This window comes from Oncorhynchus keta, chromosome 35 (genome assembly GCF_023373465.1).
Source record: "Oncorhynchus keta strain PuntledgeMale-10-30-2019 chromosome 35, Oket_V2, whole genome shotgun sequence".
Classification (NCBI taxonomy): Eukaryota; Metazoa; Chordata; class Actinopteri; order Salmoniformes; family Salmonidae; genus Oncorhynchus; species Oncorhynchus keta.
This window is the reverse complement of record NC_068455.1, coordinates 26653761-26669807: the sequence shown is the minus strand read 5'-3', so window position 1 is coordinate 26669807 and position 16047 is coordinate 26653761. Positions and strand designations below refer to the sequence as shown.

At 43.8% G+C, this 16047-nt stretch overlaps 2 protein-coding genes across 3 annotated transcripts; one reads left to right on the top strand and one right to left on the bottom strand.

Moving 5' to 3' along the window:
* Positions 1-432: 432 nt before the first annotated feature.
* On the bottom strand, positions 433-12178 carry supt3h (SPT3 homolog, SAGA and STAGA complex component). Of its 2 annotated transcripts, none has more exons than XM_035752079.2 (12): positions 12011-12178; positions 11094-11188; positions 10476-10560; positions 10175-10261; positions 9885-9978; positions 8285-8421; positions 8100-8175; positions 7908-8020; positions 1899-2003; positions 1598-1723; positions 940-1032; positions 433-810 (listed from the first exon to the last, which is right to left on the bottom strand). In XM_035752079.2, exons 2-12 carry the CDS (start codon positions 11183-11185, stop codon positions 769-771), a joined length of 1050 nt encoding a protein of 349 aa, XP_035607972.1. In that variant the 5' UTR covers positions 11186-11188; positions 12011-12178; the 3' UTR covers positions 433-768. The 2 variants fall into 2 exon arrangements, with proteins under 2 accessions (XP_035607972.1, XP_035607973.1); XM_035752080.2 differs by having other exon boundaries at positions 10175-10255.
* Positions 12179-12477: 299 nt separating this feature from the next.
* LOC118369073 (runt-related transcription factor 2-like) lies at positions 12478-15581 on the top strand. The gene is made up of 6 exons (XM_052495826.1): positions 12478-12795; positions 13001-13157; positions 13331-13435; positions 13758-13865; positions 14820-14915; positions 14996-15581. Exons 1-6 carry the CDS (start codon positions 12565-12567, stop codon positions 15352-15354), a joined length of 1056 nt encoding a protein of 351 aa, XP_052351786.1. The 5' UTR covers positions 12478-12564; the 3' UTR covers positions 15355-15581.
* Positions 15582-16047: the final 466 nt, after the last annotated feature.

Here is a 16047-nt window from a genome sequence, read left to right as displayed (position 1 = left end):
TACTCTGGTCTTGACACGTGCTCTAGCCAACATGAGATTGTTGTGGATAAGAGCGAGAATATTTTAATTTGTGAAACAGCAGTCAAGCATCGATCACATCACTAGAATAAGACCCTCAATATTTATTGGAATGGAGCATCAAGATCACTGCACTTTCACAACTTATTTCAGCTGTAGCTTAATAAACTGCATGGTTTTCCAAGTCGTAGTGGGAGGATCACACACCATGTTCACATGACTTCGATATGGTTTTAATATTATTTGCCACCATATCTCGCATAATTCATTGTACTGAGAAAAAGATTCCACCATGTCGAACGAACAAATTGTCAGCATTTATGAAAGACCTTAATTCCATCACTGCTGTCATTTTTATTCAGTATGGCATAAAAACTGGATGGAAATGTGGTTAGTGTTGAATAACTGAGTCAGTCTAATCAAATAGCTTTATTAAAGACTACTTTTTATATAAACCAAGGATGCATAATCAATGTGAGTGAATGTGGACAAAAAAAAATGAACCGGACACTAAAGCTGCATTTACAAAGGCAGCCCAATTGATTTTTTTTCACTAATTGGTCTTCTAACCAACCAGATCTGGAAAAAAGATCTGAATTGGGCTGCCTGTGTAAACGCAGAGTAAGTGATACATCATGACATGAAGTTGTCTGGACTTCAACAGAAATAACTTCCTGTCTGTCTTTATGGTAAGAATCTCAAATCATAAATTTATTTTTTATCTTCTGTCGAACCATTTCTCTTCTGTCTTTAGCAGGCCAGGAACGCCATCCCATTCCCCCTATTAGCACTCTGGAAGAGGAGAGATGGGCCGTGTCTGTTATATTGATTACTTCCAACCAGTTGTTTTGTGAGAGGACAGTCCTACAGTGCATATAGGAAGTTAGGGAGGGAAGAGGAATAAAAGGGAGATGAGTGTACCGTGTGTCTGTAACTGTAGCGTCTGATGGCCTCTCTGATGTGGCACGGCTGAATGGCTCCACTGGGAGGCTCCACCTCACTCACTGCTGAGCTCTGAAACACACACACACACCTTAACACATGGTATAACAGTGAGTGGCTGCTGCCAACACAGTGTCATTGACACTGACCCAACTCCAGCCATTTTAATAATGGGAATTGATGGGAATTATGTAAATATATCACTAGCCACTTTAAACAATGCTACCTTATATAATGTTACTTACCCTACATTATTCATCTCATATGCATATGTATATACTGTACTCTACATCATCGACTGCATCCTTATGTATCACTAGCCACTTTAACTATGCCACTTTGTTTACTTTGTCTACACACTCATCTCATATGTATATACTGTACTCGATACCATCTACTGTATGCTGCTCTGTACCATCACTCATTCATATATCCTTATGTACATGTTCCTTATCCCCTTACACTGTGTATAAGACAGTAGTTTTGGAATTGTTAGTTAGATTACTTGTTGGTTATCACTGCATTGTCGGAACTAGAAGCACAAGCATTTCGCTACACTCGCATTTAACATCTGCTAACCATGTGTATGTGACAAATAAAATTTGATTTGATTTATACACACACAATCTTAACAGACCTTCTTGCGTTTCCTTTGCCTGGTTTTACTGTCCAATCCCAAGCCTCCATTCGAGGGCTTAGAGGAGTGGGATGAGCCAGGAGTGGAGGGGGGCGTGGTCTCTGGAGATTCTGGATCTTTCTTTACCTGAGAGAGAGATAGAGGTGGGGAAGGGAGAGAGAGGGGGAAGGTAGAGAGGTGGGGAAGGTAGAGAGGTGGAAGGGAGAGAACACGTTTTAAATGAGAGGCCAGTAGGAATAGCAAGTTAGCTAGCTGCTACTCCTGTTAGCTGGCTAACAGAGGGGTGTGTGTTTTAACTTACCTCTGTATTGCTGTGGTAGTGTATGAAGCTGGCAGACACAACATGGCTGAAGGGATCTGCCTTTGGAGTCATATCCTGTTTCACTAACAGAGACAGATCTACCAGCTAGAGAGAGAAAGAGAGAGAGTGAATATTGTAATCCAAACAGCAACGATACACTTAAAAAATACTACAGTTTACTATAGAACACTATAGTACCTACTATAGAATTCTGCAGTAAACTGTAGTATACTGTAGAATCCCATACTCCACACTGTAGTATCTCTCGATCATTTAGTACTTACTATAGAATGTTCTAGTATACTGTACTATACATTAGTATCCCTCGCTTGTTTAGTGGTTACTTTCATATTTTGTATTATACTATAGAATACTTTACTACACACTGTAGTATCAAATACAATTGAATTTGTCACATGCACCGAATACAACAATTCTAGACCTTACCGTGAAATGCTTACTTACTCTGCATTGCTGGTTAAGAGCTTGTATGAAAATATTTGCTAAATAAACTAAAGTAACACAATAACAAGGCTAAATACAAAAAATAAATAAACTAAAGTTTAAAAAATAACGAGGCAATATACAAGGGGTACCGATACAGAATCAATGTGCAGGGGTACAGGTTAGTCGAGGTAATTGAGGTAATATGTACATGTAGGTAGAGATAAAGTGACTATGCATAGATAATAAACAGAGACTAGCAGCAGCGTACAAATGAGGGTCAATGCAAATAGTCCAAATAGCATTTTGATGAACTGTTCAGAAGTCTTATAGCTTGGGGGTAGAAGCTGTTAAGTAGCCGTTTGGACCTAGACTTAGTGCTCCAGTACTGCTTGCCATGCGGTAGCAGTGAGAACAGTCTATGACTTGGATGGCTGGAGTCTTGACAATTTTTAGGGGCTTTCTCTGACACCTTTTAGGGGCTTTCTCTGACACCTTTTAGGGGCTTTCTCGATCGTGTCGTCCTTACTATAGAATTTTGTAGTATACTGTGAAGAATAATATACATCAGACTGTAGTATCCCTCGATCAAGTAGTGCTGACTAGAATATTTTAATCAATTGGACTTCTAGCTATGTTTATGGGTAGCTGTTAGCTTTGTCTACTTTGTTTTTATTTTAACGTGCTGTCCTTGGGGACCTCATGGCAGGGATTTCCTCTGAGGTTCCCCCTCGACCGTGTAGTGCTTACTAAACTCAGGGTCCCTTTTTCAGGACCCTGTCTTTCAAAGATAATTCGTAAAAATCCAAATAACTTCACAGATCTTCATTGTAAAGGGTTTAAACACTGTTTCCCATGCTTGTTTAATGAACCACAAACAATTAATGAACATGCACCTGTGGAACGGTCATTAAGACACTAACAGATTACAGAAGGTAGGCAATTAAGGCCACAGTTATGAAAACTTAGGACACTAAAGAGGCCTTTCTACTGACTCTGAAAAACACCAAAAGAAAGATGCACAGGGTCCCTGCTCATCTGCGTGAATGTGCCTTAGGCATGCTGCAAGGGGGCATGAGGTACTGCAGATGTGGCCAGGGCAATAAATTGCAATGTCTGTACTGTGAGACGCCTAAGACAGCGCTACAGGGAGGCAGGACGGACAGTTCATCGTCCTTGCAGTGGCAGACCACGTGTAACAACACATGCACATCACAAACATCACACCTGCGGGACAGGTACAACAATTGCCAGAGCTACACCAGAAACGCACAATCCCTCCATCAGTGCTCAGACTGTCCACAATAGGCCTAGAGAGGCTGGACTGTTGTAAGGCAGGTCCTCACCAAACATCAACCGGCAACAACGTCGCCTATGGGCACAAACCCACCGTCGCTGGACCAGACAGGACTGGCAAAAAGTGCTCTTCACTGACGAGTCGCGGTTTTGTCTCACCAGGGGGGATGGTCAGATTTGCGTGTATCGTCGAAGGAATGAGTGTTACACCGAGGCCTGTACTCTGGAGTGGGATCGATTTGGAGGTAGATGGTCCATCATGGTCTGGGGCGGTATGTCACAGCATCATCGGACTGAGATTGTTGTCATTGCAGGCAATCTCAATGCTGTGCGTTACAGAGAAGACATTCTCCTCCCTCATGTGGTATCCTCCTACAGGCTCATCCGGAAATGACCCTCCAGCATGACAATGCCAACAGCCATACTGCTCGTTCTGTGCGTGATTTCCTGCAAGACAGGAATGTCAGTGTTCTGCCATGGTCAGTGAAGAGCCCAGATCTCAATCCCATTGAGCACTTCTGGGACCTGTTGGATCGGAGGGTGAGGGCTAAGGGCCATTCCCCCCAGAAATGTCCGGGAACTTGCAGGTGCCTTGGTGGAAGAGTAGGGTAACATCTCACAGCAAGAACTTGCAAATCTGGTGCAGTCCATGAGGAGGAGACGCACTGCAGTACTTATTGCAGCTGGTGGCCACACCAAAAACTGACTGTTACTTTTGATTTTGAGCCCCCCCCTTTGTTCAGGGACACATTATTCCATCTCTGTTAGTCACATGTCTGTGGAACATGTTCAGTTTGTCTCAGTTGTTGAATCTTGATATGTTCATACAAATATTCACACATGTTAAATTTGCTGAAAATAAACACAGTTGACAGTGAGAGGGCGTTTCTTTTTTTGCTGAGATTATATAAATGTGTAGTATAGTGTAGAATACTACAGTGCCTTGCGAAAGTATTCGCCCCCCTTGAACTTTGCGACCTTTTGCCACATTTCAGGCTTCAAACAAAGATATAAAACTGTATTTTTTTGTGAAGAATCAACAACAAGTGGGACACAATCATGAAGTGGAACGACATTTATTGGATATTTCAAACTTTTTTAACAAATCAAAAATGGAAAAATTGGGCGTGCAAAATGATTCAGCCCCCTTAAGTTAATACTTTGTAGCGCCACCTTTTGTAGCGTCTATCAGTTTTGCACATCGAGAGACTGATTTTTTTCCCCATTCCTCCTTGCAAAACAGCTCGAGCTCAGTGAGGTTGGATGGAGAGCATTTGTGAACAGCAGTTTTCAGTTCTTTCCACAGATTCTCGATTGGATTCAGGTCTGGACTTTGACTTGGCAATTCTAACACCTGGATATGTTTATTTTTGAACCATTCCATTGTAGATTTTGCTTTGTTTTGGATCATTGTCTTGTTGGAAGACAAATCTCCGTCCCAGTCTCAGGTCTTTTGCAGACTCCATCAGGTTTTCTTCCAGAATGGTCCTGTATTTGGCTCCATCCATCTTCCCATCAATTATAACCATCTTCCCTGTCCCTGCTGAAGAAAAGCAGGCCCAAACCATGATGCTGCCACCACCATGTTTGACAGTGGGGATGGTGTGTTGCTTTTACGCCAAACATAACGTTTTGCATTGTTGCCAAAAAGTTCAATTTTGGTTTCATCTGACCAGAGCACCTTCTTCCACATGTTTGGTGTGTCTCCCAGGTGGCTTGTGGCAAACTTTAAACAACACTTTTTATGGATATCTTTAAGAAATGGCTTTCTTCTTGCCACTCTTCCATAAAGGCCAGATTTGTGCACATGATTGTTGTCCTAATGGACAGAAAGCCAGTCAGCTGTAGATCTCTGCAGTTCATTGATCACGCTGCTTCCTCTTCTCCTTGGAGCTGAAAGTTTAGAAACACCTATTTCGCCTGCTTTGAGGAAAACACAGAGCCTGCCAGATGTTCTTCGGGCCTCCGCCTCTAGCAAGGAGTGTGAGCTTGATTATCCAGGTGGATTGTATTTTCATCAACAAGGAGGCTGAGCTCATCCGAGAGTTTTAACAAGGATTTCAGTTTTTGATTTGAGAAATATCCGCGTTCTAACAAGGAGTGTGAGCTGATTCTTCCAGTTTTATACCTTTATGTTTGAAGCCTAACAAGGAGTTGTGAGCAAATATCCGCAAGGCACTAACAACGGTAGAGTGATTTATTTGATTTGCTATTTAAAAACACAATACCAACACTCTGGATATGGATAACAAGAAATTTGAGAATAACACAAGAAAGTGATTTCCATCCGTTAAAACATATTAACAACAGCTAACCCACATGAGCTATCAGTCCATGCAAATGCTGAACTTATTTTAACAAGGGGAGTATTGAGCTATCCGCATTTTTAACAAGTAAAAAGTGTGAGCATAATTCCGCTTTGACATTTGAGAACAACAAAGTGTGAGCTATCCGCCTGTGGGACTAACAAGGAGTGTGAGCTATCCGCCCTTTAACAAGGAGATGTGAGCTATCCGCCTTAACAAGGAGTGTGAGCTATCCGCCTCTAACAAGGAGTGTGAGCTATCCGCCTCTAACAAGGAGTGTGAGCTATCCGCCTCTAACAAGGAGTGTGAGCTATCCAAGGAGTGTGAGCTATCCGCCTCTAACAAGGAGTGTGAGCTATCCGCCTCTAACAAGGAGTGTGAGCTATCCGCCTTTAACAAGGAGTGTGAGCTATCCGCCTCTAACAAGGAGTGTGAGCTATCTGCCTTTAACAAGGAGTGTGAGCTATCCGCCTCTAACAAGGAGTGTGAGCTATCCGCCTCTAACAAGGAGTGTGAGCTATCCGCCTCTAACAAGGAGTGTGAGCTATCCGCCTCTAACAAGGAGTGTGAGCTATCCGCCTCTAACAAGGAGTGTGAGCTATCCGCCTCTAACAAGGAGTGTGAGCTATCCGCCTCTAACAAGGAGTGTGAGCTATCCGCCTTTAACAAGGAGTGTGAGCTATCCGCCTTTAACAAGGAGTGTGAGCTATCCGCCTCTAACAAGGAGTGTGAGCTATCCGCCTCTAACAAGGAGTGTGAGCTATCCGCCTCTAACAAGGAGTGTGAGCTATCTGCCTTTAACAAGGAGTGTGAGCTATCTGCCTTTAACAAGGAGTGTGAGCTATCTGCCTTTAACAAGGAGTGTGAGCTATCTGCCTTTAACAAGGAGTGTGAGCTATCTGCCTTTAACAAGGAGTGTGAGCTATCCGCCTCTAACAAGGAGTGTGAGCTATCCGCCTCTAACAAGGAGTGTGAGCTATCCGCCTCTAACAAGGAGTGTGAGCTATTGTTCTCGTTAAACCTCGCAAGGCTGTCGCCCCAGACGGCATCCCAAACTGCATCCTTAGGGCATGTGCAGACCAGCTGGCTGGAGTGTTTCCGGACATATTCAATCTCTCCCTATCCCAGTCTGTTGTCCCCACTTGCTGTGGACCAATAACCTTTGATTTGATTTGTCCACAAAAATATTACAGTGAATACTAGTATGCAGCAGTAAAGTCAGCAATAACACAGGTAAAAACTACAGTACACTAGTCATGTCCGCACAAACACTAGTGAATACTATAGTATTCTAAAGTCATGTCTGCTACAAAAATACAGTGAATACTTTATAGTCATATCCGCAAAAACACTACAGTGAATCATATAGTGTTCTACAATCATGTTTGCAAAAATACTACAGTGAATACTTTAGTATACTACAGTCATTTATGCAAAAACCCTACAGTGAATATTATAGTATACTACAGTCATGTCTGCAAAAACACTACAGTGAAGAAATACTACAGTAAAGTCGGCGTGAATACTATAGTATAATACAGTTATGTCCGCAAAAACTATACAGTGAATCATATAGTATACTATAATCATGCCTGCAAAAACACTACACTGAATACTTCAGTAAAGTCTGCAAAAACACTACAGTGAATAATATAGTATACTACAGTCATGTCTGCAAAAACACTACAGGTGAATACTATGGTATACTACAGTCATGTCCACAAAATAAACACTACAGTGAATATGATAGTATATATTACAGTCATGTCTGTAAAAGAAATGACACTAAATTCTACAGTATACTACATTAATGTCCGCAAAAACACGACATTAAATACTATAGTATGCTAGAGAAACACTACAGCGAATACTACAGTAAAGTCCGCAGTATTTTCATTTATTGTGGGAGACTTAGTTCTTTAACTAGCAGTGGTCTGGTAGACACACACACACACACACATACCTGAGCAGTGGTCTCATAAGCCAGATAGGACAGGATCTCCATGGCAACAGTGTTGGGCTTCACCTCCAGATTGCTGCAGTCCAGCCAGTCTCGGAACTTAGATGCCTTCTTAGCTACACACAGACACACACACACAACATCTATCAGAGACTGAGTTAGGGGTTAAATGTTGGGAGAAGAAATGTTACTCACCAAAGCTGAGCTGCCGACTCTCACAGAACTCACTGTACTGAGCACTGTCCATCCCCCTGGTCTGTCTTTCCAACCTCTACAGAGAGGAGAGGTAATGAGAGAGGAGTTAATACTCACCGAGGGGATCTGCTACCCAGATACCACTTTAACACACTGTGTATGTGTGTCTGTTTGTGTGTTCTGACCTCCAGTCGTTCCAGTTTGACATCATCTACTTCCTGGTTGTCAGACAGGGACAGGAACTCTCCCGTCTGGTCCACCCAGGACAAGAAGTCTCCTGCTAGCCGCTGGCGCTTGTTACTCCCGGCAACAACCCACCTATCTATCAGTGTGTGAGTGAGAGGTAGATAGAGAGGGAACAATGTTAGCCCTCTAAGCTAAAGTCTAGGAGTACTGGAAGCTAACAAGTCTTCAGGCAGGGTTAAAAGCAGGATTAAAGTTATCCATCACTGGGACAGATTTCCATTAAATGGATTCTGAAGAGGTCATTTTTTGCGTGTTCTACAAAATATGTTCTCAAATATTACATTTTCTCTGTTAAGCTGTGTGCACTGAACTGATATGCACGATTGTTGATGACACGCTGATATTCAGATGAAGCAAATGACATAGTCTATAATGTGCACCACAGCAGTGCTCAACTCAAGAGTGGTGTAGCCGGCCTACTGTAGCTGCTGGCAAAATAATTCAAAGCCTATACTTTATCACTCAGGATGGAACTTTTCATTGCTACTATTTTTGCTATTTAATGTTGTTTTTAAAACAAAATCAGACAACCCCATAGAAGAATAGTTTACATAGTTGGCTTATTGTTGTGTTCTTTGCCAGGAAAATATTAATCTCGAGGCGCATTCAAGGGAAACGTAACATTATTCTGACAAGCAGTCAATGCACAACCATTCTTAATGCAATCGCGGGAAAATATTTTTAAAGCAGTTTGGCCTTAAAAAAAGAAAGAAAAAAAAAAATGAAAAATGATATGGGATCCGAGTTCTACATTGTTACCACGTTTATTTCTCTACTCCTTCAATTGTGCGTGGCATTCTTTTAAAAATGCAGCTTCAAGCTTGGTTTTAGGCACAGCTGCACAACAGAGCTCTTAAAGGGGCAATGTCATCTTAAAAGGGCAAACAGAAACAAACAACAAAAAAATATGACTTTTCGAGTAAATAAAAACAAATAATTATTTATATATTTATAATAAAATAATAATAATTAATAATAGCAATCGGGATGTTGTGTCCAATGGGGTAAATGCAGATGGACCAACCCAATGCTTCAGCCTATGTACATTTTACAGCAACTATGCTTCATCAGTTGGGCTACAGGTGATAATGCGTATTGCTAATAGCACATATGATAATATAGGCCATGCATAGGCTATATGCCTGGTCCAATATAATTTTAACAACATTTTTACCAATATGTTTTTGGGCCCACTTCTGGAGGTGGAAATTATATTTTAGATGGTGTCAGCATCGTTTTATTTTCATTAATTTGAGAATAGAATGCCCTTTTAAAAAGTCACCAGAACTGAGCTTCTCAGTCCTTCTACATAACATTTTTTCCAGGGAGGTCCCCAGACCTCCTAAGCAAAGGGAACTGAAATTGGTCAAACGTGCAGTTTAATACATATACAACATGATCCTCTTTCCTTAAAAGTATGATGGTCACAACCTTTTTACATGAAAGGGGAGGATAACTCGGCCCCAGACAATAGATCTGAGATCGACTTAAGTTTCAGTCATGGGACTTTTTTTGCTTTACATGGACTGTGTCAAGCACCTGACTCCAGTGGTTCCTCATCTTCAATGGTTTTCAGCACTTTAGACTTGTAGTCTCTGAACTGTAGATACCTTAACAACCTCCTCACCTTCTTCTGTAGGGAGAGAGAGAGAGAAGATGAAGAGAAAGTGATGACAGAGAAAAAAGGATGTAGTCTAAAATAATACTACGGGCCTCCGGTTTTCTAGTTAACGCCAGTCAGCTGAAATCAGTACTTCACAGGTATTGCAGGCGGAAAATAGTGTGAGTGTATGGTGTGTCTGTGTATGGTGTATGTAGCTGGTGTGTACCTTGTCTCTCCTCATGAGGAACAGGATGTCCTCAGCTGAGATGACCCTTGACCCTCTAAGGACCGCCCCCTCACACGCCTGCTGTAGCTTCGGACACACACACACACACACACACACACACACACACACACACACACACACACACACACACACACACACACACACACACACACACACACACACACACACACACACACAAAGAGAGGAGAGGAGTGATATGAGTTACTGTTTCATAGTTGAAAAGGTTTGTCAGTATCAGAGAGAGAACAGGGACTAAAATGTGTGTGTGTGTGTGTGTTACCAGGTTGATGAGTTGAGTGTGTACAATGTCCTCTACCAGAGCAGCAGTCTCATGTAGGGGTCTGCGAGCATCTCCCAGAGCAAACCTAGAACATGCACACACACACGAGATGGGTTAGAAACACACACACACACACAGGATGCAGGCTCTGTTCTAGTAGGTGAGGTTGAGGGATGTGGTGTATCTCTATGCAAAGGTTGGGTTGAACACCTGAGTGTCTGTGAGTGTGTGACGGCAGTGATGTCATAGTCAGATTAATGTGGTTCGTCGAATGAGGGTGGAGCAAGGGAGTATGGCGACCACGCTGTGGTCCAAACGCCATCACACACACCGCTCCAGGACCACAGAACCACAACGCAGACCGTCTTAGCGTGGCAGACCAGGACCCGACCACACAACGACCCTTCGACACTACGGTCAACCTACTGCTGAAACTAGCTGGTTACTCTGTGATACACTGTTGTCATGGCATCCAACAGCCTATTCAGCCCGAGTCAACACAACCTCTACTGGGGTAAGTGGATCTATATGTCTACCTGTGTGTGTGTGTGTGTGTGTGTGTGTGTGTGTGTGTGTGTGTGTGTTTTTGGGACAATCTGACTCAGTGTGTGTAGTTACATCATGCTCTGTATTTCGGGGATGAAGCTGGTCCGTGTGGGTGGGCGGTCCCTCGCTGAGCTGGAAGAGCCTGCCATGGGACTGCTGCTCATCACCTACACACACACCCCAGGGTCGTGTTCAGGAAGACAACATTACAACACTTTATGATAGAAATATAGGCTACTGTGTAGAACAGATATAATCGTTATGACAGTCATTGCATATCAACATGTCAACTCTATAAAATACATTTATATCGGCACATACGGTTTATTAACTGAAGTTGTTGGGTGTGTTGACTCAGTCGTAATATTTCAAGTCAGTTTCTCTATGAACTAGTAGCCTAAACACACACCACAGTTACACAAACATGTTTTTGGTAGCACCGAAAAACAGCTATACACAAACACACTGTCTACAAAAAAAAACACACACACACACACACACACACACACACACACACACACACACACACACACACACACACACACACACACACACACACACACACACACAGTGGTCTGCGGTAAACAAAAGAACAGGATGGAGTCACTCAACCAGAATTGAGCTCAGGCAAATCAGCTGTTGCTAATGTCACAATATGGATTTGACTGTTTTTGTTCGCTGCTTTTGGCATAACTCTTAACCACTGCCTTCCTCTCCCTCCCTACCTCCCCTCTCTCAGTGTTTGCATGAACGAATCCTGTAGGACAGTCGTTCCTGTATTCAAACCTGTGGCTGTAGACAGACAGAGAGAGAGGATGTATAACGCATACACACACGCACGCACACACGCTCCCATTCCCCAGCTAGTAAACAGGTCTTGTCACTTTCCCTCATAACCCAGCCAGAACCAGTCAAATTGAAGTTACGGGCAAATAGTAAAGTGGGTTAGTCGAATGTCTTTAGAAGGTGTTCGAATAATGCAATCTTACCGTGATTCAACGATTTAGTACAATATTATTTGGCCCTCGTCATGGGTTTCTTTACAAACCACTGCTGCACTTGGATAAGCTGCTTTGTCGTTTTGTCGCACAGTGAAAGACGTCAGCAATGTTGATCTTGTCACGGGCTCATTGTGCCACCTGGTGGATTGCAGCTGACAAAAATAGTTTGTCCGGTTTTATGGAGGTTGTGCGAAGTCCTGCCTGACGTGTGTGTGTGTGTGTGTGTGTGTGTGTGTGTGTGTGTGTGTGTGTGTGAGAGAGAGAGAGAGAGAGAGAGAGAGAGAGAGACTGTGTGTGTGCTGTTTAACCCTTCTTTTTACTTTTCTTTTTTTTACAGTACTGTATGTATACAATACAGTACTGTATGAATGACAAGAAATACAGTTACACGCTCTATATGCTCCCAACAATGTTATTTACTAGGCTGTTGATTGCAGCCATAGATGGGTCAGAACTGTTTTTTAGCAGATTGTACTTGTTCTATGGCCTCTGTGGCTTCAGAAGGCTTTTTGCTTGTTGGCTAATGAAGATCGAGTCTCATCATGTTACTTATTCCCCCAGATCCCCAGATCACAAGCCGTAGGTTCAGTCCACCGCTCCATGGTAAGACCAGAGATGGGACAGTGGGAGTGACAGCTCAGCATGAGGAGAGTGGCCCCCAGAGTACAGGGGACATTCCTGCTGAGTTCAGGCCCACCGACAGCCCCAACTTTCTGGTGTCAAGCCTCCCCGCACACTGGCGTTGCAACAAGACTCTGCCACGTGCCTTCACGGTAACACACACAAAGTCTGGATTCTGAGTCTTTATCACTTGACCTCATGTCAAAATAAAATTCCCCTTCTTTCAGCTTGCCAGTGTTTACAGTACACAGTGTACACATGGGAGAGGTACTGAAACGTTTAGTGAGGGGACCATTGAACATCTTTTCTCTACCTATTTAATTTGTCCTCCATCCCCCCTCCGTCCTCCCTCTCCAGGTGGTTGCCCTGGGTGATGTAAGTGACGGTGTTCTAGTCACGGTGATGGCAGGGAATGATGAGAACTGTTCAGCTGAGCTAAGGAACGCCACCACGCTGATGACATCACACACAGCACGCTTCAATGACCTCCGCTTTGTAGGACGCAGTGGGAGAGGTGTGTTTGTGTGTGTTTGTGTACAACAGAGTATGTGTGTGTGTGTGTGTGTTTAACATGTTTCTCTCTCTCTCTCTCTCTCTCTCTCTCTCTCTCTCTCTCTCTCTCTCTCTCTCTCTCTCTCTCTCTCTCGCTCTCTCTCTCTCTCTCTCTCCCTCTCTCTCTCTCTCTAGGTAAAAGCTTTAATCTGACCATAACCGTGTTCACCAGTCCTCCCCAGGTGGCCACGTACCACAGAGCTATCAAAGTTACTGTAGACGGACCTAGAGAGCCTCGCCGTGAGTACACACACACACACACACACACACACACACACACACACACACACACACACACACACACACACACACACACACAAACACACACACACACACACACACACAGACACACACACACACACACACACACACACACACACACACACACACACACACAGACACACAGACACACACACACACACACACACACACACACACACACACACACACACACACACACACACACACACACACACACACACACACACACAGACTCGGGTTTTTGAACAGGGACACTGATTGAAGAGGGCTATAACTACTTGTGTATGCTGCTCTCTGATAGGTCACAGGCAGAAGCTAGAGGTGGGTCCAAAAACAGGGCTTTTCAGGGTTGCCATGCCGATGCAGAGTCTCCGCCCCCTCAACAACATCACCAACCCTCCAACAAGAGGTGAAAACAGAGCAGTTAAACGCTTTCTGTGTATACTGATGGGCCAAAGTTTACTGATATTTTCATGAGATACTAATAACTATATGAAACACTCATTGCTCTTCTCCTTCCCTCCATCACTTTCCCTCTCTCTCTCCCTTCCTTCCCTGTCTCTCCCCTTCCTTCCCTGTCTCTCTCAATTCCATCCCTGTCTCTCTCACTTCCATCCCTGTCTCTCTCACTTCCTTCCCTGTCTCTTCTACTGCCTCCCTATCTCTCTCACTTCCTTCCCTGTCTCTCGCACTTCCTTCCCTGTCTCTTCTACTGCCTCCCTATCTCTCTCATTTCCTTCCCTGTCTATCTCACTTCCTTCCCTATCTCTCTCACGTCCTTCCCTGTCTCTTCTACTGCCTCCCTATCTCTCTCACTTCCTTCCCTGTCTATCTCACTTCCTTCCCTGTCCCTCTCACTTCCTTCCCTGTCTCTTCTACTGCCTCCCTATCTCTCTCACTTCCTTCCCTGTCTCTCTCACTTCCTTCCCTGTCTCTTCTACTGCCTCCCTATCTCTCTCATTTCCTTCACTGTCTCTCCCCTTCCTTCCCTGTCTCTCTCAATTCCATCCCTGTCTCTCTCACTTCCATCCCTGTCTATCTCACTTCCTTCCCTGTCTCTCTCATTTCCTTCCCTGTCTCTCTCACTTCCATCCCTGTCTCTCTCACTTCCATCCCTGTCTATTTCACTTCCTTCCCTGTCTCTCTCACTTCCTTCCCTGTCTCTCTCACTGCCTTCCCTATCTCTGTCATTTCCTTCCCTGTCTCTCTCACTTCCATCCCTGTCTCTCTCACTTCCACCCCTGTCTCTCTCACTTCCTTCCCTGTCTCTCTCACTTCCATCCCTGTTTCTCTCACTTCCTTCCCTGTCTCTCTCCCTCATTCTTCCTCTATCCCCTGCTCCTTTCATTATCTCTCCCTCCAGCCTTCCCTCTCTCAGACTCTAGGCCCCTTTCCTCACCCCCCTGGACCAATGATCAATCTTACCCCTTCTCATCCTCAAGAACCACTGGCCTCTCAGGTAGGCATACATGCATGCACACGCGCACACACAGTAACACAGTGATGTGCCCTCTGACCCTGTGTGCGTCTGTTTTCCAGGTGTGTGTGAGCTGGCTGCTGGGTTTGATCGCCCGTTTCCCCCCCTCTCCTCATTCTCGTCCACTCCCAGAATGCACTTCTCGTCCTTCCCTTACTCCGTCACCCCCCCTCCACCACCGTACCTCCCCCCACCTTTCCCCACGCTCACCCCCCATTCCCACAGTGGACTCTTCCAGCCCAGCAGCAGCCCCATCCTCTACTATGGAGCCTCTGCTGGGACCAACCACTACATCTCACTGCCAGAGGGGGACAGGACAAACCACTTTACCTCTGGGCCGGGAGGAGACCAGGCCCCCACTGCCGCGCTGGCCAATCAAACAGAGGGTAGGGGGGAGGAGCCTGTGTGGAGGCCATATTGACTCGGACAGGATGTTGCAATCAATCAATCACGAATCAATCAATCAAGAATCAATCAAAACCTGATGGTTAATGCTTTACGCCTGTGTCTTTACATTTATATTTGTTCCCATTAATAATACTAAGATGCACTACATAGTTCTATGTGTGTGTTTTATGAACTCGTACAAAATGTACTTTTGAGTTTTATGGTTATGTAGTGTTATTTTATGGTTATTGTTGGTTATGGGTAGGCTTATTATCGGTTATCAGGTATGTTTGGTCGATTGTGTTTTATTTTATTGTCTGATGCCAAACAGTTATCTATGAAATGACAAAAAATGATAAATGAATAGCTAATGGATTGAATAATATGTAATTATTTGAATCAAATAAAGGATAGGTTTAATGAAAACAAGTTTGATAAATTCTGTTCCAAATGAAATAAAATTGTATCGATTTGATTAGAACAGAGCCATCAAATTAATACATTCCATTGTCCATGGTGCTGAAAACTCAGAAGTCCCCTATTTACTGGTTAGGTTAGGCCTACATGTGGGAGGATTAAGTGTTTCCTTTCTAAACCCCATCACATGTTTCAAATCTTTCCATAACAATTGAGATGAATTAAGTGTACTGCACCACTGAAACTGCCTAGCACGAGGATGATTTGTTCAATGCCAGAATCATGGCACAGGAAAACAAAATTAATCACT

Excerpts from the sequence above, each read along its gene's own strand:
- supt3h (XM_035752079.2), bottom strand. The coding sequence starts at position 11,185 with ATGAGCAGCAGTCCCATGGCAGGCTCTTCCAGCTCAGCGAGGGACCGC. Across the intron at positions 8,021-8,099 it reads GAGTCGGCAGCTCAGCTTTG|CTAAGAAGGCATCTAAGTTC; the intron begins GTGAGTAACATT and ends GTCTGTGTGTAG. Across the intron at positions 1,724-1,898 it reads ACTACCACAGCAATACAGAG|GTAAAGAAAGATCCAGAATC; the intron begins GTAAGTTAAAAC and ends TCTCTCTCTCAG.
- LOC118369073 (XM_052495826.1), top strand. The coding sequence starts at position 12,565 with ATGTTACTTATTCCCCCAGATCCCCAGATCACAAGCCGTAGGTTCAGT. Across the intron at positions 13,158-13,330 it reads TGTAGGACGCAGTGGGAGAG|GTAAAAGCTTTAATCTGACC; the intron begins GTGTGTTTGTGT and ends CTCTCTCTCTAG. Across the intron at positions 14,916-14,995 it reads AAGAACCACTGGCCTCTCAG|GTGTGTGTGAGCTGGCTGCT; the intron begins GTAGGCATACAT and ends TCTGTTTTCCAG.